The sequence below is a fragment of the Ovis canadensis genome, chromosome 1 (assembly GCF_042477335.2).
Source record: "Ovis canadensis isolate MfBH-ARS-UI-01 breed Bighorn chromosome 1, ARS-UI_OviCan_v2, whole genome shotgun sequence".
Lineage (NCBI taxonomy): Eukaryota > Metazoa > Chordata > Mammalia > Artiodactyla > Bovidae > Ovis > Ovis canadensis.
The window spans coordinates 256064511-256089472 of NC_091245.1; the positions used below are offsets into that span (position 1 = coordinate 256064511).

At 39.2% G+C, this 24962-nt stretch overlaps 1 protein-coding gene across 1 annotated transcript in view; it reads right to left on the reverse strand.

Moving 5' to 3' along the window:
- The window catches only part of PCCB (propionyl-CoA carboxylase subunit beta), a 96058-nt gene that overhangs the window by 21030 nt on the left and 50066 nt on the right, over positions 1 to 24962 (reverse strand). Inside the window, exon 10 of the mRNA XM_069565060.1 lies at positions 12778 to 12901. Within this exon, the coding sequence (XP_069421161.1) occupies positions 12778 to 12901 (124 nt within the window). The remainder of the gene's footprint in view (positions 1 to 12777; positions 12902 to 24962) is intronic.

Sequence of the window (24962 nt, forward strand, 5' to 3'; positions counted from 1 at the left end):
CTGTATTTCTGGTTATTATTTCTGGCATTATTACTGTAATGCCACTTTTTATTTCTTACATGATTTAAAAAACAAATTCAGGGGTGCCCTGGCAGTCCAGTGGTTACGACTCCACACTTTCATTGCCAGGGCCTGTGTTCAACCCCTGGTCAGGAAACCTAAGATTGTGTAAGTCATGTGGTGTAGCCAAAAAACAAAACAGTAACAACAAAAAAACGCACTCCAAACAGGTTCTTTGGTGGAGAATTCTACAAATCCTTTAAAAATGAAATTGCACCAGTTCTCTATGATGTCTTCTAGAAGATACAATCAGAGAGAATATTTCCTAACTCATTCTATGAGGCCATCATCACCCTAATACTGAAACAACATTACAAGAAAACTACAGACCAGTGTCTCTCACAAGCATAAATGCAAGAATCCTCAACAAAATATTTAACAAATCAAACTCAGTAATAGACAAAAATAATTATACACTACTTCCAGATGGGATTTATCCCAGGTATGCAAGGCTGATTCAACATCTGAAAAACAGACTTCCCTGGTGGTCCAATGGCTAAGACTTCATGCTCCCAATCCAGGTGGACTAGGTTTGATCCCTGGTCAGGGAACTAGATCCCACATGCTACAACTAAGAGTTCACATATTGCAACTAAGAGTTCTTATGCCCCAACTGAAGATCTATGCTGCAACAAAGATCGAAGACCACATGTGCCACCACTCCTTTTAAAAACTGTACTGGAAGTCCTGGCTAATACAACAAACCAAGAAAAGAAAATATATAGAAGCCATACAGACTGGGAAGGAAGAAATCTAACTTTGTTTACAGATGACATGATTGTCTACATGGAAAATCCTATAGAACAAAAATACTGCTGAAACTAATAATTACAGCAAAGCTGTGGGATCCAAAGTGAATTTACTAAAGTAAATCACTTTTCTATATACCAGCAATGAATTTGAAACTATTAGTAACAACACAATACCATTTACATTAGCACACACCCCTCTGCCAGAAAGATATAGGCATAAATCTAACAAAACATATACAAGATCTATATGAGGAAGATTACAAAACTCTTATGTAGAGTTTACAAAGATTAAAAAACTCAAAAATCTAAATAAGTGAAGAGATATTCCATGTTCATGGATAGAAAGACTCAATATCATCAAGCGGTATGGTATTGGTAAAATAAATGAGGTATGGTATTGGTGAAACAAATCAATGGAACAAAAGAGTCCAGAAACAGACCTACATAAATATAATAAACTAATCTTTGACAAAGGATCAAAGGTAATACAATGGAAGAAAGACAGTCTTTTTAACAAATGATGCTGAAACATCCCTATCCAAAAAAACTGATGTAGACCCAAACCTTATACCTTTCACAAATAATTAACTCAAAATGGATTCACAGACCTAAATGTAAAACACAAAAGTATAAAACCCGTAGAAGACAACATGGGGGAATACTTAGGTGACCCTGGGTATGGCAGTTAACTTTTTAGATACTCTACTTTCAAAGGCATGATCCATGAAAGAAATAATTGGTATGCAGGACTTAAAATTAAAATTTCTCCTCTGTGAAAGACACTATCCAGAATACAAGAAGACAATCACAGACTGGGAGAAAATACTTACAAAACACACAGTCTGACAAAAGCCTGCTATCTAACATATACAAAGAACTCTTAAAACTTGTGGAAGAATGTCAGTCTAAAACAGGATATAAAATGGAGAGGATATAAAATGGAGAATCGCATACATTTGTCCTCAGGGGGAAAAAACTTAAAGACTAAAAAACTGATTTCTCTAAAATGCCTGATTTATTGAACACCAATAGTGCCAAAATTTTCTCAGATGACAGGGGGTTGACCAGGGGTTGTCTCATATCAAACTCAGGAACTTTAAAAACGGGAGATGACCCAGGTCGGGTTGGACTCAAAGAGGGGGCTGAACTGAGTTTTGTTTCTGTGGCTAAACTGATTTTTGTCTGCTCAGGAAGTTGTCAAGGCTGGTCTCCATTTGTTGTTTATTTTAACTGACTCTAACTGCACTCTCCCCTCTTTACATTCCTTGTCCATAAATACAACCTGCCCCAAATCCTCAATGGACTCATCTGTCACTTGCTACAGTTTGCTTGTCCTGAATCACAGTTCCTCTGCTATTCCTGAATAAACTCATTTTCTTGAGCTTGTTTCAGTTTACCTCTATATTTAGATCAAACAAACTCAACAATAAGAACACAACCCAATTAAAAAAATGGGCAAAAGACCTGAACAGATCCCTTACCAAAGAAAACACAGACATGGCAAATAAGCATATGAAAATATGTTCTACATCATACGTCATCAAGGAAATGCAAATTATAATGAGATACCACTACACACCTATCAGAACAGCCAAAATTCAGAACACTGACTCCAAATGCTGAAAAAAGATGTGGAGCAAGAGAACTCTTCTTACTGCTGGTAGGGATGCAAATTAGTACAGCCACTCTAGAAGACACTTTGGCCAAATAAACATACTTACAAGTTTACTTACAAGCTAAACACACTCTTACTTTTTTGAGCCAGCAATCATGTTCCTCCATATTTACCCAATGAGGTGAAAACTTATGCATGTCCACATAAAAACTTGCATATGTATTTTTAGCAGCTTTATTCATAACTGCCAAAACTTAAAAGCAGCAAAGACATTCTTCAGTAGGTTAATAGAAAAATGAACTGTAATATAACCAGACAATGTAATATTAACGCTAAAAAGAAATCAGATATTAAGCAATGACAACACATGGAGGAAACTTGAATCACAGAGTAAAAAGCTTTATCAGGCCAGCTTCTCCCATATAACAAGTTGGAAGGGCCTGATCCAAAAAATCTACATTATGTGTGATTCTAACTATACAGTATTTTGCAAAATTTTGGAAAACTATAGAAATAATAGACGCATGAGTGACTGTCAGTGGTTATCAGGCTATCAGGGTTATGGCTAAGGGAGTCATGACTAGGCAGAGGATTTTTAAGGCAAGTGAAACCATTTAGTATAGTGCTGCAAATGGTAGATACATATCATTACATATTTATTAAAACCTACAGAAATGCAAAAGTGGTTCAATATACCAAAAAAATCAATCAGTATGATATACCACATTAATACAAAAAAGGACAAAATCTACTTGATCATCTCAATTCACACAGAAAAGGCATTTGACAAACTCTATCACCTTTCATGAAAAACACTCAGAAAACTACAAACAGAAGGAAATTTCCCGAACATCATGACCATGTACAAAAACTTACAGCTAACATCCTATTCAATGTGTGAAGTGTGTGAAGTGTGAAGTCGCTCAGTCGTGTCCGACTCTTTGCGACCCCATGGACTATAGCCTACCAGGCCCCTCCCTCCATGGGATTCTCCAGGCAAGAGTACTGGAGTGGGTTGCCATTTCCTTCTCCAGGGGATCTTCCCAACCCAGGGATCGAACCCGGGTCTCCAGCATTCCAGGCAGATGCTTTAACCTGTGAGCCACCAGGGAAGCCTTGAAATGCAAAATTCTCACCCTAGGATCAGGAACAAGACAAGGATGCACACTAGTACCACTGCCATTCAACACTGTGCTGAAGTTCCAGCCAGAGCAGTTAATAATAAAAAGGCATCCAAGTTGGAGAGGAAGAAGTAAAACTATTTTTATTTGCATAAATATGATCCTATGTATAGAAAATTCCAGAAAATTTACAAGAAAGCTATTCAAGGTAATAATTTCAGCAAAGTTGCAGGTTACAAGATCAGGAAACCAAAAGCAGGTGCATACTTGGCCTTCTATCTGCCAATAATGAACAATCTGAAAGGGAAACCAAAACAGGAATTCCATTTACAATAGCATCTAAAAGAATAAAACAGTCAGGAGTAACTTGACCAAGAGGTTACTCAAAGACTTATGCAGTAAAAACGTCAAAATACTGCTGAAGAAATAAAAGAAGACCAAAATAAATGAAAAGACATCCTGTGTTCATGGGTCAGAAGAGTTTACATAGTTAAAATGTCAATACTACACTAAGTGATCAATAGACTCACTGCACTCACCATCAAACTTCCAACATCCTTTTTTGCAAAAATATAAAGGCCAATCAATAGTCAAATTCATATGGAACTGCAAGAGGGCTACAAAATAATCTTGAAAAAGAATAGCACAAGAAGACTCACACTTCCCACTATTAAAACTTACTAGAAACCTACAGTAATCAGAACAATGTAATACCAGCATTTGGACAGACATGTAGACAAAAGGAACGGTATTGAAAAATCAGAAATAAATTTATACATCTCTAGACCATTGATTTTTGACAAAAATGTCAAGTCCATTCAATAGGAAAAGAATACTCTCTTCAGCAAATGATGCTGGGATAACTAAGTTTCCACACGCAAAAGAATAAAGTTGGGGGGGTGGTCCTAAGATGGCGGAGGAATAGGACAGGGAGACCACGTTCTCCCCCACAAATTCATGGAAAGATCATTTGAACGCTGAGCAAATTCCACAAAACAACTTCTGAACGCTGGTGGAGGACACCAGGCACCCAGAAAGGCAGCCCACTGTCTTCAAAAGGAGGTAGGGCAAAATATAAAAGATAAAAAAGGAGACAAAAGAGTTAGGGACGGAGACCCGTCCCAGGGAGGGAGTTGTGAAAGAGGAGAAGTTTCCAAACACCAGGAAACCCTCTCACCGGCGGGTCTGTGGGGAGTTTTGGAATCTCAGAGGGCAACATAACTGGGAGGAAAAAATAAATAAATAAAACCCACCGAGTACACACCTAACTGCAAGTCCCAGCAGTAAAGTAGCCCAGACACTTGCGTCTGCGACCAGTGAGCAGAGGCTGAACAGGGAGGCATGGGTTGCGTTGCTTAGGGCAAGGACTCGGCCTGAATGCCCTGAGGACAATCTGAGGGAGCTAACCTGAGGTAGCAACCCAAACTGTGGGATAGCTAGAGAGAAAAAAAAAAGAGAGAGAGAGAAAGAGAGACCTTTCCCGTGAAAAGCTCTAACCTAAGGCACTGCCAGGCCCACTCACAGAACAAAGGACTGAGCGGATACCAGAGGAGAGCTAGCTGGCTGCGGACTGGCCCATTCCCCACCGGAGGCAGAGAGGCAGGCAGGCAACCACCAGAGCTGGAGGGAGAGGGGCAATCTCTGCCCCAGAGACGGCATCCTCCACCAAACTGAGGAGGCCCCCAATTGCTAACCAAGTCTTCCAGGGATCGTGACAGTTGACATCCACCAGAAAGGTTGCAGTCAGAGATCAGCTCCCCAGAGGAGACACGCGGCATACCTGAGACAGCGTTCCCACTGCGCACTCAGGAAACCAAGTGGCTGGGACCAGGGAGGTGATAAGATGCACCGCCCCACCTGGGAAGAGTGTGCTCACCAAGCATTTGGTTGCCTGAGCTCCTCGGACCTGGGAAGGGCACAAAACGCAGGCCCAACTGAGTCTGTGCCTTTGTGGAGTACCTGAGAATCTGAACTGGAGCGGCTTAAATCTGGGAACTGCACGCAACCCAAGGCCTGCTTTAGACAGTTCCCCTGCAGATCAGCCTGAAGCCTGAGCAGGGTAGACTGGAAAAGCGCACATGTTGTGAGTGGGGGCAAACCCAGTGTGTCCCAGACACTGCAAACACTCCCCACACATGTCAGTGATACTTGTTTGCAGTGTTCCTTCCCACAGCACAACTGAACAAGTGAACCTAAATAAGTGACCACCTCCGCCCCCTTGTGTCAGGGCGGAAATTAGACACTGAAGAGACTTGCAAACAGAAGAAGCCAAAATAAACAGATGGAACCGCTTTGGAAGTAGCAGGTGCAATAGATTAAAATCCTGTAGTTAGGACCAACTACAATGGAAGGGGCCTGCAGACCTTGAGAAGAAGTATAAGCTGGAACAAGGAACTATCTGAAACTGAATGACCCCACACTGCCTACAACAGCTCCAGAGAAATTCCTAGATATATTTCACTATTATCATTTTTTAAATTTTTTAAATTTTAATTCCTTTGTTACTCCATTAATTTTCATTTCTATAACCTACTATTACCTTGGGGGAAAAAAAGAACCCTATTTTTAAAGCAAAATTCATATATATTTTTTATAATTTTTCTGATTTTGTTTTGTTTTTTTAATATTGTATTTTTGAGAGTCTAACCTCTACTCCAGATTTTTGATCTTTGTTTTTTGGTATGTGTTATCAATTTTGTACCTTTAAGAATCCAATCTTCAGTACCCATTTTAACTTAGGAGTGTCATTACTGGCTTGATTGCCCTCTCCCCCTTTTGACTCTCCTTTTTCTCCCCCAGGTCACCTCTATCTCCTCCCTACTCTTCTCTTCTCTACCCAACTCTGTGAATCTCTTTGGGTATTCCAGGCTGTGGAGAGCACTTAGGGAACTGATTCCTGGCTAAATCTCTCTCCTTCTGACTCCCTATCTTCTCCTCCTGGTCACATCTATCTCCTTCCTCCCTCTTCTCTTCTCTATGAAGCTCTGTGAACTTCTCTGGGTGTTCCAGGTTGTGGAGAGCACATAGGGAACTGATTATTGGCTTGACTGCTCTCTCCTCTTTTGATTCCCCCTCTTCTCCTGGTCACCTCTATCTCACTCTTCCCTCTTCTCTTCTCCATGTAACTCTGTGAACCTCTCTGAATATCCCTCATAGTGGAGAATCTTTCCTCCATTAACCTCGATGTTTTATCATCGGCGCAGTATTGATGGCGAAGTCTTGAGGCTACTGTAAGAATAAGACTGAACACAAGAGGCAGGAGGCTTAAATCCAAAACTTGAGAACACCAGAAAACTCCTGGCTCCAGGGAACGTTAATCGACAAGAGCTCATCCAAAAGCCTCCATACCTACACTGAAACCAAGCTCCACCCAAGAGCCAACAAGTTCCAGAGGAAGACATAGCACGCTAATTCTCCAGTAATGCAGGAACATAGCCCTGAGCATTAATATACAGGCTGCGCAGTCACACAAAACCCATAGACACCTCAAAACTCACAAGTGGACTTTTCATTACACTCCAGAGAGAAGAGATCCAGCTCCACGCACCAGAACACTGAGGCAAGCTTCCCTAACCAGTAAACCTTGACAAGCCACTCATCCAACCCCACCCACAGGGGAGAACCTCCAAAATAAAGAGGAACCACAAACTTACAGACACAGCTATCTAAACAAGATGAAAAGGCAGAGAAATATTCACTAGGTAAAGAAACATGATAAATGCCCACCAAACTAAACAAAAGATGAGGAGATAGGGAGTCTACCTGAAAAAGAATTCAGAATAATGATAGTAAAAATGATGCAAAATCTTGAAAACAAAATGGAGTTACAGATAGCCTGGAGAAAAGGATTGAGAAGATGCAAGAAATGTTTAACAAGGACCTAGAAAGAAAAAAAAGTCAATCAATAATGAATAATGCGATAACTGAGATCAGAAACACTCTGGAGGGAACCAACAGTAGAATAACAGAGGCAGAAGATAGGATAAGTGAGGTGGAAGATAGAGTGGAAATAAATGAAGCAGAGAGGAAAAAATAAAAAAGAATTAAAAGAAATAAGGACAACCTCAGAGACCTCTGGGACAATGTAAAATGCCCAACATTCAAATCATAGGAGTCCCAGAAGAAGACAACAAAAAGAAAGGCCATGAGAAAATACTTGAGGAGATAATAGTTGAAAATTTCCCTAAAATAGGGAAGGAAATAGCCACCCAAGTCCAAGAAACCCAGAGAGTCCCAAACAGGATAAACCCAAGGCACAACACCCCAAGACACATATTAATCAAATTAGTGAAGATCAAACACAAAGAATAAATATTAAAAGCAGAGAGGGAAAAACAACAAATAACACACAAGGTGATTCCCATAAGGATAACAGCTGATCTTTCAATAGAAACTCTTCAGGCCAGAAGGGCATGGCAGGACATACTTAAAGTGATGAAAGAGAAAAACCTACAACCCAGATTACTATACCCAGCAAGGATCTCATTCAGATATGAAGGAGAAATCAAAAGCTTTACAGACAAGCAAAAGCTGAACAAATTCAGCACCACCAAACCAGCTCTTCAACAAATGCTAAAGGATTTTCTCTAGACAGGAAATACAGAAAGAGGGTATAAACTCAAACTCAAAACAACAAAGTAAATGGCAACAGGATCATACTTATCAATAATCACCTTAAATGTAATGGGTTGAATGCCCCAACCAAAAGACAAAGACTGGCTAAATGGAAAAACAAGACCTCTATATATGCTGTTTACAAGAGACCCACCTCAAAACAAGGGACACATACAGACTGAAAGTTAAGGGCTGGAAAAAGATATTTCACACAAATGGAGACCAAAAGAAGCAGGAGTAGGAATACTCATATCAGATATAATAGACTTGAAATAAAGGCCATAGAATGAGACAAAGAAGGACACCACATAATGATCAAAGAGTCAATCCAAGAAGATATAACAATTATAAATATATATGCACCCAACACAGGAGCACCTCAATTGTAAGGCAAATGCTAACAAGTATGAAAGGGGAAATTAACAGTAACACAATAATAGTGGGAGACTTTAACACCCCACTCACACCTATGGATAGATCAACTAAACAGAAAATCAGCAAGGAAACACAAACTTTAAATGACAGAATGGGCCAGTTAGACATAATTGGTATCTATAGGCCATTTCACCCCAAAACAATGAATTTCACCTTTTTCTCAAGTGCACACAGAACCTTCTCCAGGATAGATCACATCCTGAGCCATAAATCTCGCCTTGGTAAATTCAGAAAAATTGAAATCATTTCAAGCATCTTTTCTATCACAATGCGGTAAGATTAAATGTCAACTATAGGAAAAAAACTATTAAAAATACAAACTCATGGAGTCTAAACAACACGCTTCTGAATAAAGAGCAAATCACAGAAAAAATCAAAATATGCATAGAAACGAATGAAATGAAACAACAACCCAAAACCTATGGGACTCAGTAAAAGCAGTGCTAAGGGGAAGGTTCACAGTAATAAAAGCTTACCTCAAGAAACAAGAGAAAAGTCAAATAAATAACCTAACTCTACACCTAAAGCAACTAGAAAGGAAGAAATGAAGAACCCCTTTCTTAGTAGAAGGAAGGAAATCATAAAAATTAAGGCAGAAATAAATGAAAAAGGAACAAAGGAGACCATAGCAAAAATCAACAAAGCTAAAAGCTGGTTCTTTGAGAAGATAAATAAAATAGACAAACCATTAGCCAGACTCATCAAGAAAAAAAGGTAGAAGAATCAAATCAACAAAATTAGAAATGAAAATGGAGAAATCACAACAGACAACACAGAAATACAAAGTCTCGTGAGAGACTACTGTCAGCAACTATATGCCAATAAAATGGACAACTTGGAAGAACTGGACAAATTCTAAGAAAAGTATAACTTTCCAAAACTGAACCAGAAATAAATAGAAAATCTTAACAGATGCATCACAAGCACAGAAATAGAAACTGTAATCAGAAATCTTCCAGCAAACAAAAGCCCAGACAGCTTCACAGCTGAATTCTACCAAAAATTTAAAGAAGAGCTAACACCTATCCTACTCAAATTCTTCCAGAAAAAATTGCAGAGAAAGGTAAACTTCCAAACTCATTCTATGAGGCCACCATCATCCAAATACCAAAACCAGACAGAGATGTCACACACGCACAAAAAACCACCATACAGGCCAATATCACTGATGAGCATAGATGCAAAAATCCTTAACAAAAATTCTAGCAAACAGAATCCAACAACATATTAAAAAGATCATACATCATGACTAAGTGGGCTTTATCCCAGGGATACAAGGATTCTTCAATATCTGCAAATCAATGTGATACACCACATTAACAAACTGAAAGATTAAAAACCATATGATTATCTCAATAGATGCAGAGAAAGCCTTTGACAAAACTCACCATCCATTTATGATAAAGACCCTCCAGAAAGCAGGAATAGAATGAACATACCTCAACATAATAAAAGCCATATGTGATAAACCAACAGCAAACATTATCCTCAATGGTGAAAAATTGAAAGCATTTCCCCTAAAGTCAGGAACAAGACAAGGGTGCCCACTCTCACCACTATTATTCAATATAATTTTGGAAGTTTTAGCCACAGCAAGCAGAGAAGAAAAAGAAATAAAAGAAGTTCAGAATGGAAAAGAAGAAGTAAAACTCACACTGTTTCCAGATGACATGATCCTCTACATAGAAAACCCTAAAGACTCTACCAGAAAATTACTAGAGCTTATCAATGACTATAGTACAGTTGCAGGATATAAAATTAACACACAGAAATCCCTTGCATTCCTATACACTAACAATGAGAAAACAGAAAGAGAAATTGAGGAAACAATTCCATTCACCATTAGTGAATTCCATTCACGACAGTGGGCCTTAGGAAGCATTGCTATGAACAAAGCTAGCGGGGGTGATGGAATTCCAGCCGAGCTACTTCAAATCCTAAAAGATGATGCTGTGAAAGTGCTCCACTCAATATGCCAGCAAATTTGGAAAACTCAGCAGTGGCCACAGGACTGGAAAAGGTCAGTTTTCGTTCCAATCCCAAAGAAAGGCAATGCCCAAGAATGTTCAAACTACCACACAATTGCACCCACCTAACACACTAGCAAAGTAATGCTCAAAATTCCCCAACCCAGTCTTCAACAGTATGTGAACCATGAACTTCCAAATGTTCCAGCTGGATTTAGAAAAGGCAGAGGAACCAGAGATCAAATTGCCAACATCCATTGGACCATAGAAAAAGCAAGAGAGTTCCAGAAAAACATCTACTTCTGCTTTATTGACTACCCCAAAGCCTTAGACTATGTAGATCACAACAAATTCTTCAAGAGATGGGAATACCAGACCACCTGACCTGCCTCTTGAGAAACCTGTATGCAGGTCAAGAAGCAACAGTGAGAACTGGACATGGAACAACAGACTGGTTCCAAATAGGAAAAGGAGTACGTCAAAGCTGTATATTGTCACCCTGCTTATTTAACTTATATGCAGAGTACATTATGTGAAATGCTGGGCTGGATGAAGCACAAGCTGGAATCAAGACTGCCAGAAGAAATATCAATAACCTCACATACACAGATGACTCCACCCTATGGCAGAAAATGAAGAACTAAAAAGCCTCTTGATGAAAATGAAAGAGGAGAGTGAAAAAGTTGGCTTAAAACTCAACATTCAGAAAACTAAGATCATGGCATCCAGTCTCATCACTTCATGGCAAATAGATGGGGAAACAATGGAAACAGTGACAGACTATTTTCTTGGGCTCCAAAATCATTGAAGATGGTGACGGCAGCCATTAAATTAAAAGACGCTTGCTCCTTGGGAGAAAAACTATGACCAAACTGAACAGCATATTAAAAAGCAGAGACATTACTTTGCCAACAAAGGTCCGTCTAGTCAAAGCTATGATTTTTCCAGTAATCATGTATGGATGTGAGAGTTGGACTAAAATGAAAGCTGAGTGTCGAAGAATTGATGCTTTCTAACTGTGGTGTTGGAGAAGACTCTTGAGAGTCCCTTGGACTGCAAGGAGATCCAACCAGTCCATTCTAAAGGAAATTGGTCCTAATATTCATTGGAAGGACTGATGCTGAAGCTGAAACTCCAATACTTTGGCCACCTGATGCAAAGAACTGACTCACTGGAAAAGACCCTGATGCTGGGAAAGATTGAAGGTGGCAGGAGAAGGAGACAACAGAGGATGAGATGGCTGGATGGCATCACCGACTAGATGGGACATGAGCTTGGATAAACTCCAGGAGTTGGCGATGGACAGGGAAGCTTAGTGTACTACAGTCCATGGGGTCACAAAGAGTCAGACATGAATGAACAACTGAACTGAACTGACATATCACACACACACACACACATATACATGTATATAAAAACTGAATCACTTTGGTGTACACCTGAAACTAATACAATATTGTAAATCAACCATAGTTCACTAACACAAAAAATGGTTAAAATGGCAAATTTTATGTTAATATATTTTACCACAATAAAAAACATTTTTACAAACCCTTTTCTAAAGACAAGGAGAAATTGCCATGGCAGAAACAAAAATTGAGACTGGGTCAAAAAGGAAAGGTGTATGCATCCCACACAGGGATGCAAAGGAAACCTAAGAAGGAAGACAGTAAGGAGGGAAGTGGTAAGCAGAGTCCCCAGCCCCACCCTGAGCATGAGCATGAAATAGTCCCCAACACCCGGCTGGGATTCAAATTTGGCCATCTCACCAGAAAATTGTGCACACCAGGATGCTGTTAACTTGTCACATATAACTCTGTACCTGGCACCCCTGAAGGCACTAGCAATAAAACTGTGAATGAGACACCAACACCCCTGGCCTCATTGAGCTCACAGTTCAGTAGGTTAGTCATAGCATAACCAGATGGACAGAAGGCAGACCTCTGAAAAAGCAAAGAGCTTAAAAGTTAAAAAGTAATCCATAAACATTTAAAACACTAGAGAAGCATGAAGAAGCATTTTCAGAAGTGTAAGTTAATTTTGAGAATTTAAGAAAGAAAGGAGCTTTTGCAACATCTATTTGAGTTTTTCTGGCCATAGAAGGCCTTGACTGAGGAAAAGGAAGACAGGCACTGTGGGCACAGGCAGCCCTGGCCCCCATCCGCTCCCCTACCCCGATTTAGGTCTGTATCTAAAGAGCATTTCCCTCCTACCTGAAGCCACCTTAGGTTGGTTGCCAACAATTCCAACAGTCCTCCCGTTCATTCTTGCAAAACCGACAACGATGTTCTTGGCATAATTGGGCATGATCTCAAAAAATTCTCTCTCATCAACAACCTGCAGGGATAAATTCACTCCTGAGCTCAAAATGATAAACAAGATATAACCACATTACAGGAAGTCAGATATTTGCAGATTTACAGGCAGGACAGCTGCTCCTAGGACAGGTTCTCCCTGTGAACAGGACAATGGGCAAAGGTGGTACCTCCTCCTTGTGCACAGCTGGGGGAAGATAAATCAGTGAGTGCACCCTTCTTTTTAAAGGTTCTATTTAACTTGGCATATTTAATACATTTTTTACCTTATTTTGAAATAATTTCAAACATACATAACAATTTCCAGAATAGTACAAAAAATTTAAATATTCTTCACCCACATTCCGTTATTAACATTTTACCATATAAGCTTTATCATTACCTCTCCCTATCTAACTACCTTACTCTTTTCTTAGTCTCTCAAGTATATAAGTGTGTATATGTATTTACTACTATGTATGTATATACAAGCAATCTTTTTTTCTGAATTTTGAGAATTACAGACATGCTGCTTCTTTACCTCTAAGTACCCAAGTGTCTATCTCCTAAAAATAGGACAGTCTTCTATGTACCTTCAATGACATTGTCAAAATAAGGATGCTAATATTAACAGATATCATCTATTATAAAATCTTATTCACATGTTGTCAGTGATTCCAATAACATCTCTTACAGCAACAAAAGTCTGGTCACCTGGTACTTTTAGTGGTAATGTCTCTTTGAAGTGAAGAAGTGAAGTCGGTCAGTCGTGTCCAACTCTTCGCTATTAAGCGAGGCTAATGTCTCTTTAGCCTCCCTTAAATTTTTCCCCTCCATCTTTGTCTTTCATGTTCATAACATCTTTGAAGACTACAGGTCGGTTATTTGGTTATTTGGGTTTCATGTTTGTTCATGTTTAATTTCAGCCTAAGCATTTTTGGCAGAATATCACAGAAGTGACCCTCTCAAGTGCATCACATCAAAAGGCACGCACAGTCAATTTGCCCATTAATAGTGGTGAGATATGCCAGGTTTCTCTCCTGTAAAGTCACTATTTTTCCACTTGTAATTAGTATTTTGTGGGGAAGTATTTTGAACTTATGTAAAAACCCTATTCTTCATCAAGTTTTTACTCGGGAGGTTTACTTAGCATTCACAGCTGAGTGCTCGAGCACTTCAGTCATGTCCGACTCTATGCAACCCTGTGGACTGCAGCCCACCAGGCTCTTCTGCCCATAGCATTTCCCAGGTGAGACTGCTGGAGTGGGTTACCATTCCCTTCTGCAGGGGCTCTTCCCAACTCAGAGATTAAACCCACATCTCCAGCACTGGCAAGCAGATCCGTTACCTCTGAGCCACCAGGGAACCCAAATTACTGCTACAATAACTGTCAAATGATTTCTCTAACTCCATTTTCCTTCTCCACTTATTACTTGGCATTTTACTGTTAGAAATGTCTTTGCCTTTCCCATTTACTAATGGAAAATCCACAGTGTGAATTTACAGATTTATATTTTATCATGTGGATTACAATCTTTACCAACATTATTTTATGTTCAAATGTTCCCATATTTGACAGTGAGAGCTCATTCAAGATAGATCCTATGCCCTTTTGATGTTTCTCCATCGTTCTTTGAGCACTACCCTACATTCTGGAATTACCTTACTTTCAGGTTCACCTCATATTTTTTTCCTGCCCCAAACATATAAACAGCCATTTTTTCAAGAAGCCCAGGTCCCTGGGATGGAGAGGTGGAGTAAACAATTACTTCTAAGAAGCTATCCCAGAGCAAAGAGATAGGAAGGCCACAGACACACTCATATACACATTTCTGTGAGTAATATGAAAGTCAGGAGTTCCACTGATAACGTCATTCTAGTTCAACTACAGGGTTCATTCTAGTACTTCCCTTTCCATATCTCTTTCTCCTACAGCGGAATCTAACTCCATTAACCTCAAAACATTTATTCAATTTGCAAATAAAAATGAAATAGTTTCAGAATTCATATGACTGCCAAATACACACACACAGAAAATACAACTTCAATTCAGTATTTCCTTATTTCTGTCATTACACTAAAGATATAGTCAAAATACTGTGTTCAAGTCATTCACTTGAAACACAGTCATGTTCTTTTGTTTTTATTTCAAAGGTTAACCAACCAGTATTGATTTTATTTTTTAATATATAAACATTAACATAGTTTAATAATGTCATTCCCTATCTCTTCCACTCACCATGTTATCAATGTCATCATTTTCTGATTTATGATTTGTGTGTGTATTGCAGAAATGAGTAGATACATTTATAACATTTTGATTCCCCTTCCACCTTAGAGAAATACTCTCTCTTGCACTCTGGGTTTCTTTAATTAATATATCCTGGGAATCACTCCATATGAGTTCAGAGGGTTCTGCTGCTGCTGCTAAGTCGCTTCAGTCGTGCCCAACTCTGTGCGACCCTATAGACGGCAGCCCACCAGGCTCTGCCGTCCCTGGGATTCTCCAGGCAAGAACACTGGAGTGGGTTGCCACTTCCTTCTCCAATGCATGAAAGTGAAAAGTGAAAGTGAAGTCGCTCAGTCGTGTCTGACTCTTTGCGACTCCATGGACTGCAGGCTCCTCCGTCCATGGGATTCTCCAGGCAAGAGTACTGGAGTGGGGTGCCATTGCCTTCTCCAGCTCTACCTCACTCTTTTTCACTCCTGCATAGCACTGCACTGTGTGGATGTACCATAGTTTATTCAATCAATCTCCTATGTGTTGTTTACATTATTGTGAAACTGACAATCAAGTTGCTTAGAATATTCTGTAATCATAAATAATGATGTAACAGTAGTAACCTTGTTCATCTATAATTTTGTATAGTGGGAAGTGTATCGTCAAGGTAAATCCCTAGAGGTGGGACTGCTAGGGCAAAACCTCAGATATTACCATAACCCTTACCAGCAATATATCAGAGTGTCTACTCCCCACAGACTTACCGCAGAAAGTATTTCCAAGTTTTTAGTTTTTGGCCAATCTGACAAAGGAGAAACAATTGAGTATAATTTTAAGTTGCATTTCTAGCATTATGAGTAAACTTGAACATCTTTCTAAGATGTCTAACATCCATTTCATATCTTGTGTGTGTGTGAGCTATCTATTCATGATTTTTTCCTGCTTTTTATCAGTTTTGTCTTTGTTCTCTTTTTTTAAAAGTTCTTTACATTTTAGAGTTATCGGTCCTTTATTTGTGATGTACGTCACAAGTATTTTCTCCCAGGTTGTTGGTTGTCTTTTTTTTTCCTTTTGTGCCACACCTCAGGGCATGTGGGATCTCAGTTCCCTGACCAAGGATTGAACTCCAGCCCTCTGCAGTGGAAGCAGAGTTCTAATCAATGGACCACTAAGGAATCCCTGATTGTCTTTTTAATATTCACGTTATTATTTGGCTGCACTGGTTCCTAGCTGCAGCATGCAGGATCTCTGATCTTTGCTGTGGCATGCAGGATCTTTCAGCATGCAAACTCTTCAGTTCCCGCATGGGGGATCTAGTTCACTGACCAGGGATTGAACTCTGGTCCCCTGCATTGAGAGTGTGGAATCTTTGCCACTGGACCACCAGGGAAGTCCCATTCCTGGATGTCTTTTAACTGTATAAACTTTTTACTATGTGGAGTCGAATTTTTAAATGTTTACACAGTCAAATTCATCAATTTTTTAACTTAAACTGCATTTTAAATCAGTTCAAAATCCTTTATCTTCTCCTAGAGAAATTGATCCATGATTTCTTTTAGTACCAGTTCACTTATTATATTTACTTCTCTATTTGTAGTTTATTCTTATATATGGTATGAACTAAAAATATAATTTTATATTTTCTTAACCAGCTATCTGGGCTTGCCTTGTGGTTCAGCGGTAAAGAATCCACCTGCCAAAGCAGAGATGCAAGTTTGATACCTGGGTCAGGAAGAATTCCTGGAGAAGGAAATGGCAACACCCTCCAGTATTCTTGCCTGGGAAATACTATGAACAGAGGAGCTTGGTGGGCTACAGTACACAGGGTTGCAAAGAGTAGGATACACCTTAGAGACTGAGCATGCAACCAGCTATCCAGTCACCTAGCACCATTATTTTGTGGGGAGGGCCATTTTCTTTTTCTGAATGCAGGCCCTCAGCAGTGACAGAGTGGAGTCCTAACCACTGAATCGCTAGCAAATTCTTTAGGACCGTTAAAAAGCTAATCTTGCCCTGAGACTTTGACATAACAGCTTTATCATATATGCCTGAACTCTATATGTACTTGAATCAACTTCTAGTTTTTCTCTTCTATTCCATTATTTATGTGTCAAGACTATACTGTTTTAACTATAGCATGCTTTAATAAGACTTCCCTGGTGGCTCAGATGGTAAAGCATCTGGCCACAATGCAGGAGACCCAGGTTCAGTCCCTGGGTCAGGAAGATCCCCTGGAGAAGGAAATGGCAACCCACTCCAGTATTCTTGCCTGGAAAATCCCACGGACGGAAGAGCCTAGTAGGCTACAGTCCATGGGGTTGCAAAGAGTCAGACACGACTGAGTGACTTTCTTTACTAAAGGATATGGCCATAGTTTCTCTTTTGACATTTTTATATTAACTCAATATCCAGGAACAAGGGATGTCTGCATTTGTTTAAGCCTATATTCATGTTTTTCAGAAGTTTTAAAGTTTGCCTTATAAGTTTATTACTAAATATTTTATCTTTGTTGTTGTTCAGTTGCTAAGTCATGTCCGACTCTTTGCGACTTCATGAACTGCAGCCTCCAGGCTCCCCTTCACTATCTCCCAGAGTTTGCTCAAACTCATGCCCATTGAGTCGGTGATGCCATCCAACCATCTCATCCTCTGTGGCTCCCTTCTCCTCCTGCCCTCAATCTTTCCCAGCATCAGGGTCTTTTCCAATGAGTCTGCTCTTTGCATCAAGTAGCCAAAAGTACTAGAGCTTCAGCTTCACTATCAGTCCTTCCAGTGAATATTCAAGGTTGATTTCCTTTAGGATTGACTGGCTTGATCTCCCAGCTGTCTAAGGGACTCTCAAGAGTCTTCTGCAACATGACAATTCAAAAGCATTGATTCTTTGGTGCTCAGCTTTCTTTAGGTCCAACTCTCATATCCGTTCATGAATACTGGAAAAACCATAACTTCGACTAGACGGACGTTTGTTGGCAAAGCAATATCTCTGCTTTTTAATACACTGCCTAGGTTTGTCACTGCTTTTCTTCCAAGAAGGGAGCGTCTTTTAATTTCATAGCTGTAGTCACTGTCCACATTGATTTTGGAGCCCAAGAAAATAAAGTCTGCAACTGTTTCCACTTTTTCACCATCTATTTGCCATGAAGTGATGGGACCAGATTCCATGACCCTAGGTTTTTAAATGTTGGGTTTTAAGCCAGTTTTTTCACTCTCCTCTTTCACATTCATCAAGAGGCTCTTTAGTTCCTCTTCTCTTTCTGCCATTAAAGTGGTATCATCTACATATCTAGATTATTGATATTTTTCTCAGCAATCTTGATTCCAGCTTGTGATTCATCCAGCCCAGCATTTCGCAGGATGTACTCTGAATGAAAGTTAAATAAGCAGGGTCACAATATTTAGCCTTGACCTACACCTTTTCCAGTTTTGAAAAGGAGTCCATTGTTCCATGTCCAGTTCTATCTTTACTGCTATGTAAAAGGAGTTTTTACACTACCATATACAATTGGTTATTGTTTGTGTATATGAACACTATTCCTAGGTTAATTTTATATCCTGTTCCCTATTTATTCTATTTATCACACATTCTCTAGCATCTTTAGCATATTATCTCCTCTACAAGCATAGGTTAAACTTTCCAAAGCTTTTGGCCTCTAGTTGACTTTCTTGCTGAACTGCATTGGCTGATACCTCCAGTACAATGTTAAATAATAGTGAAGATGGACAGCATCCCAGATCTTAGTGTAAGTATTTCCATATCAAGTAAGATGCTTGGTTTTGAAGAAGTGTATATTAAAGTCTATCATGTTAAATATCCATCAGTTCCTAGTCTCGTGTGTGTATTAGGTGTTGAACTTTCTTAAAAGCTTTTCTCAGCATCTATGAAAACAACTACATGATCTTTCTTCCATCTTTTAACAGAGTACAGCATAGATTTTCTATACAACCAACCCTGCATTCCAATAAATCCTACTTCCTTAGGGTATATATTAACACGGTGTTGGAATCTGTTAACATTTATTTGGTATTCCTGCCAAGTGATGGTAAGTGATGCCAATCTGAAATGTTTTTCTACTCTACATCAGGTTCAAGTATCAATGCCATACTTGCTTCATGAAAAGAATTTGTAAAGGGTGTGTGTGTGTGTGTGTCTTTAATGTCTAGTCTCTGAAACAATTTATATAGCATTGTCACTCTTTGGTCTTTGAAAGTTTTACAGAATTCCCACATGAAACTATCTAGGCCTGCTGCTATTTTTGTGAAACAACTACTATGTAATTGGGTCAACTTAGGCTTTCTACGTCTAAGAGGGTCAGTTTTTGGTAAAATGTATTTTCCAAATAAAATGTCCAGTTCATCTCACCTCTTGTGATTTTGAAATTTCTTATATTTCCTTTGCACTTTTTTATTTTTCCTTTTTTTAAAATTAACTCATTTAATTAGAGACTAATTACTTTACAATATTGTACTGGTTTCTGCCATACATTGACATGAATCAGCCATGGGTGTACATGGGTCCCCCCATCCTGAACCCCCCTCCCACCTCCCTCCCCACCCATCCCTCAGGGTCATCCCAGTGCACCAGCCCTGAGCGCCCTGTCTCATGCATCAAACCTGGACTGGCGATCTATTTCACATATGGTAATATAAATGTTTCAATGCTATTCTCTCAAATCATCCCACCCTTGCCTTCTCCCAAAAGAGTCCAAAAGACTGTTCTTTACATCTGTGTCTCTTTTGCTGTCTCGTAGATAGGGTTATTGTTACCATCTTTCTAAATTCCACATATATACATTAATATATTGTATTGGTGTTTTTCTTTCTGACTTACTTCACTCTGTATAATTGGCTCCAGTTTCATCCACCTCATTAGAACTGATTCAAATGCATTCTTTTTAATGGCTGAGTAATGGAAGAAAAGTTATGACCAACCTAGATAGCATATTCAAAAGCAGAGACATTACTTTGCCGACTAAAGTCCGTCTAGTCAAGGCTATGGTTTTTCCAGTAGTCATGTATGGATGTGAGAGTTGGACTGTGAAGAAGGCTGAGCGCTGAAGAATTGATGCTTTTGAACTGTAGTGTTGGAGAAGACTCTTGAGAGTCCCTTGGACTGCAAGGAGATCCAACCAGTCCATTCAGAAGGAGATCAGCCCTGGGATTTCTTTGGAAGGAATGATACTAAAGCTGAAACTCCAGTACTTTGGCCACCTCATGTGAAGAGTTGACTCATTGGAAAAGACTCTGATGCTGGGGGGGATCGGGGGCAAGAGGAGAATGGGACGACAGACGATGAGATGGCTGGATGGCATCATGGACTTGATGGACGTGAGTCTGAGTGAACTCCGGGAGATGGTGATGGACAGGGAGGCCTGGCGTGCTGTGATTCATGGGGTCGCAAAGAGTCGGACATGACTGAGTGACTGAACTGAACTGAACTGAATGTTCCATTGTGTATATGTGCCATAGCTTTCTTATCCATTCGTCTGCCAATGGACATTTAGGTTGTTTCCCTGTCCTGGCTATTGTAAACAGTGCTGCAATGAACATTGGGGTACATGTGTCTCTTTTAATTCTGATTTCCTCAGCATGTGTGCCCAGCAGTGGGATTGCTGGGTCGTATGGCAGTTCTGTTTCCAGTTTTTTAAGGAATCGCCATACTGTTCTCCATAGTGGCTGTACTAGTTTGCATTTCCACCAACAGTGTAAGAGGGTTCCCTTTTCTCTGCACTTTCTCCAGCATTTATTGTTTGTAGACTTTATGATTGCAGCCATTCTGACCAGCATGAGATGGTACCTACATTTCTCTGATAATGAGAGATGCTGAGCATCTTTTAATGTGTTTGTTAGCCATCTGTACGTCTTCTGTGGAGAAATGTCTGTTTAGTTCTTTGGCCCATTTTTTGATTGGGTCACTTATTTGGAATTGAGCTGCATGAGCAGCTTGTATATTTTTGAAATTAATTCTTTGTCAGTTGTTACGTTTGCTATTATTTTCTCCCATTGTGAAGGCTGTCTTTTCAACTTGCTTATAGCTTCCTTTGTTGTGTAAAAGCCTTTTAAGCTTAATTAGATCCCATCTATTTATTTTTGCTTTTATTTCCATTACTCTGGGAGGTGGGTCATAGAGGATCCTGCTATGATTTACGTCAGAGTGTTTTGCCTATGTTTTCCTCTGGGAGTTTTATAGTTTCTGGTCTTACATTTAGATCTTTAATCCATTTTGAGTTTAATTTTGTGTATGGTGTTAGAAAGTGTTCTAGTTTCATTCTTTTACAAGTGGTTGACCAGTTTTCCCAGAGCCACTTGTTAAAGGACTGTCTTTTCTCCATTGTATATTCTTGCCTCCTTTGTCAAAGATAAGGTGTCCATAGGTGCGTGGATTTATCCCTGGGCTTTCTATTTTGTTTCATTGATCTATATTTCTACCTTTGTACTTTTTACTTGTCTTTTTAACTTGTCTAGTAGTTATTCTATTCCATTAGCTACAGTTGTTTTTCTATATCCAAAATCATAAAATTTCTGCTTTATTATTAAAGTCTTATAATTCTTTAGAAAATTCTGTTTTTCCCCAGCTTTCTGAGTACAGAATTTAGTTTCTTTTCCTTCTTTCATTTCTTACTAAGCATTGAAAGCTATAAATTTTCCTCCTCTCACAGAGAGTATTCTGTATATATTGATATGCAGTGTTTTTATTATCTTGATTCTAATTCTGTCATGTGTGCAAGTTAAGTTGCTTCAGTCATGTCCAACTCTTTGAGACCATGTGGACTATAGCCCACCAGACTCCTCTGTCCATGGGGTTCTCCAGGGAAGAACACTGGAGTGGGTTGCCATGCCCTCCTCCAAGGGATCTTCCTGACCCAGGGCTCAAACCCACAACTTTTACATCTACCTGAACTTGCAGGTGCGTTCTTTATCACTAGCACCACCTTATAATTCTGTCATTTTGGCTTGTATTTTCTCCTTTTATGCAAGAATTGTTTAACAGAAAATTTATTTCCAAATGAGTATTGTTGTAGCTATAAATTTCCAGTTTTGATCAGTGTTATTTATAATATTTTTGCTTTATGGGCTGCTAGGATGCTTTCTTTCTGACCAAATATGTGATCAACTCTTGTAAATGTTCCATGTGCACTTAAGAATAAGATTCATTGCCTTTTGCTGCTGCTGCTGCTGCTAAGTCGCTTTAGTCGTGTCTGACTCTGTGAAACCCCATAGATGGCAGCCCATCAGGCTCCCCCGTCCCTGGGATTCTCCAGGCAAGAACACTGGAGTGGGTTGCCATTTCCTTCTCCAATGCATGAACGTGAAAAGTGAAAGTGAAGTTGCTCAGTCGTGTCCAACTCTCAGCGACCCCATGGACTACAGCCTACCAGGCTCTGTCCATGGGATTTTCCAGGCAAGAGTACTGGAGTGGGTTGCCATTGCCTTCTCCTCATTGCCTTTTACCAGGCTGTAAAGTCTGAAATGGGGCTTACCTGGTGGCTCAGAGGTTAAAGCGTCTGCCTCCAATGCGGGAGACCCGGGTTCGATCCCTGGGTCAGGAAGATCCCCTGGAGAAGGAAATGGTAACCCACTCTAGTACTCTTACCTGGAGAATCCCATGGATGGAGAAGCCTGGTAGGCTACAGTCCACAGGGTCGCAAAGAGTCAGCCACGACTGAGCAACCTCACTTCACTTCAAAGTGAAGTAACATCATCTATCTATGATGTTACTGAGATCTTTCATATATTAATTTTTTTGTCCATTTCATGTACATTGTACTAATTAAGGTGTGTTTAGTTGTTTCTATGTCTACTTGAATATCCTATAGCTTTTCTTTTTCAAAGATGGCAGTTGTATCGTTTAGGGCATAGATCTTTCTATGTGACAATGTCTTTCCTTGTCACAGTAAATATTTGAATTTTACATCATCCAATATTAGGCCCACACATACTTGCTATTTCTGTTCTCCTGACATACCTTTGCCCATCCCTTATGTTTAACTTTTCAGAATCACTTTGTCTCCTGTACATCACATTAAGATGGTTTTTCTTTATGAGGTGTACTGAACATCTTTTTCTTTTAATAAATGAGATCAATTTAATAAGTTAAGCCATCCATACTTATTGGTATTTCAGATTTTTATTCTTATAATTATTCTGTTTATCATGTTGTATTTGCTGTTCTAACTGATATGCTTTATGTTGTCATCTAAAAAGATGTATATTTTTTATCTAGTGGTTGCCACTGCAATTATACCTTTTTAATTATACCTTTAATTATACCTTAGTCTGTTTCCCCATTTAATATCTTTATTAACTGAGCTGTCTACTTTTAAAATCTGTTGAGCCACAGCTATCAGTGAACTTACTGTTATACTCTTTCCCTCATCCTTCTCTTTCATCTTTCAGTGGCATTTTTTTCTCCAATTGGAACACTCATTCCCAACCCAGTTTTAGCCTTATAATTAAATAAGTACCATCAATCCCTTTGCCAAAATTTCTCCAGTTATCTCTTGGTTGGATGAATCTCATCCTCTGGTAGCTTCAAGAAACACCTGGGAACACAGAATTCCCTCAGTTTTACCTATTTAAGACTAGTTTTCTTTAGTCTTCATACATGAACAGCAGCTCGGCCAGACATAAAATCCTGAGTCCCATACTCTTTCCTGGAGTCTCCAGAAGTGTTTTTCTATTGTTGCCTTACTTTGTTGCTGGTTTTGAGAAACCTGCTGCTACTCTAGTCCTCCCAACCTTGTAAGTTTTCATCTTTTTGCCTCAAAGTCCTGTTTGTACGTGCATTATGTGCTCAGTCATGACCAATCTGAGGATTTTTTAAATCTAATGGTTATATGTGGATATTAACTAGAGTTTCATCAGTCTTGGTTAATTTTCCCATATACTCAGTGGGAGTATAGCTCTGGGTCTTATTTCTGGAATGCTTTCTTGGATTACAGTTTTACACATCAATTCTATTCCTGTTTGTCCTTCATCAGACACTCCAGTTATATGTATGTTCAGTCTTCTTTACCACTTTAATCACTTGTTTTCTGATTTTCTTCTACCTTTTTCTTTATATTCTTGGTTGTCGTCCCCCTTTCTTCAACATTCCCTATTAAATTTCATTCAAATTTTCTCCCTAGAGCACTTTATAATTGTCTTCATTTCTGATATGTGATTTTGTTCCCCACATTTTAATTCAGTCACCACTAATTTTTACTTTTTCCTGTTTTATGTCTATTCTGTTATTTGTTTCTGAATTTTTCACAATTCAAATGATCTGAGGCTACTGAACACAACTGCAGGGTGATCAACTGCTGAATGAACTCTTACTCTGAAAGGAGTTTTGTCAATTGAAGTCTTTCATTCTCATTTTTGGTTTTCTAATTTTAGTAGCTTTATATAGATAAACTACTTGTATCTGAATGAACAAGGTTGGCAGTTTGGATGGTGAACAAGATTCCCAGTTCAAGAGCACCCTCTTCTGTCAGTATAACAAAGTGCCATTTAGTTAATGGGTGTCTGGATATTAGAGTGGTAAGGAAAGGGGTATTATGACCTTCAAATTTTTTTATCTTGCAAACACATAAATTTATCTCCTTCTTCATTATTCCCTCATTTCATAATTTCCAAAGGTGCCTCAATAACCTCAGATATGCAGATGACACCACCCTTATGGCAGAAAGTGAAGAAAAACTAAAGACCCTCTTGATGAAAGTGAAAGAGGAGAGTGAAAAAGTTGGCTTAAAGCTCAACATTCAGAAAACAAAGATCATGGCATCCAGTCCCATCACTTCATGGCAAATAGATAGAGAAACAGTGGAAACAGTGGCTGACTTTATTTTGGGTGGCTCCAAAATCACTGCAGATGGTGATTGCAGCCATGAAATTAAAAGATGCTT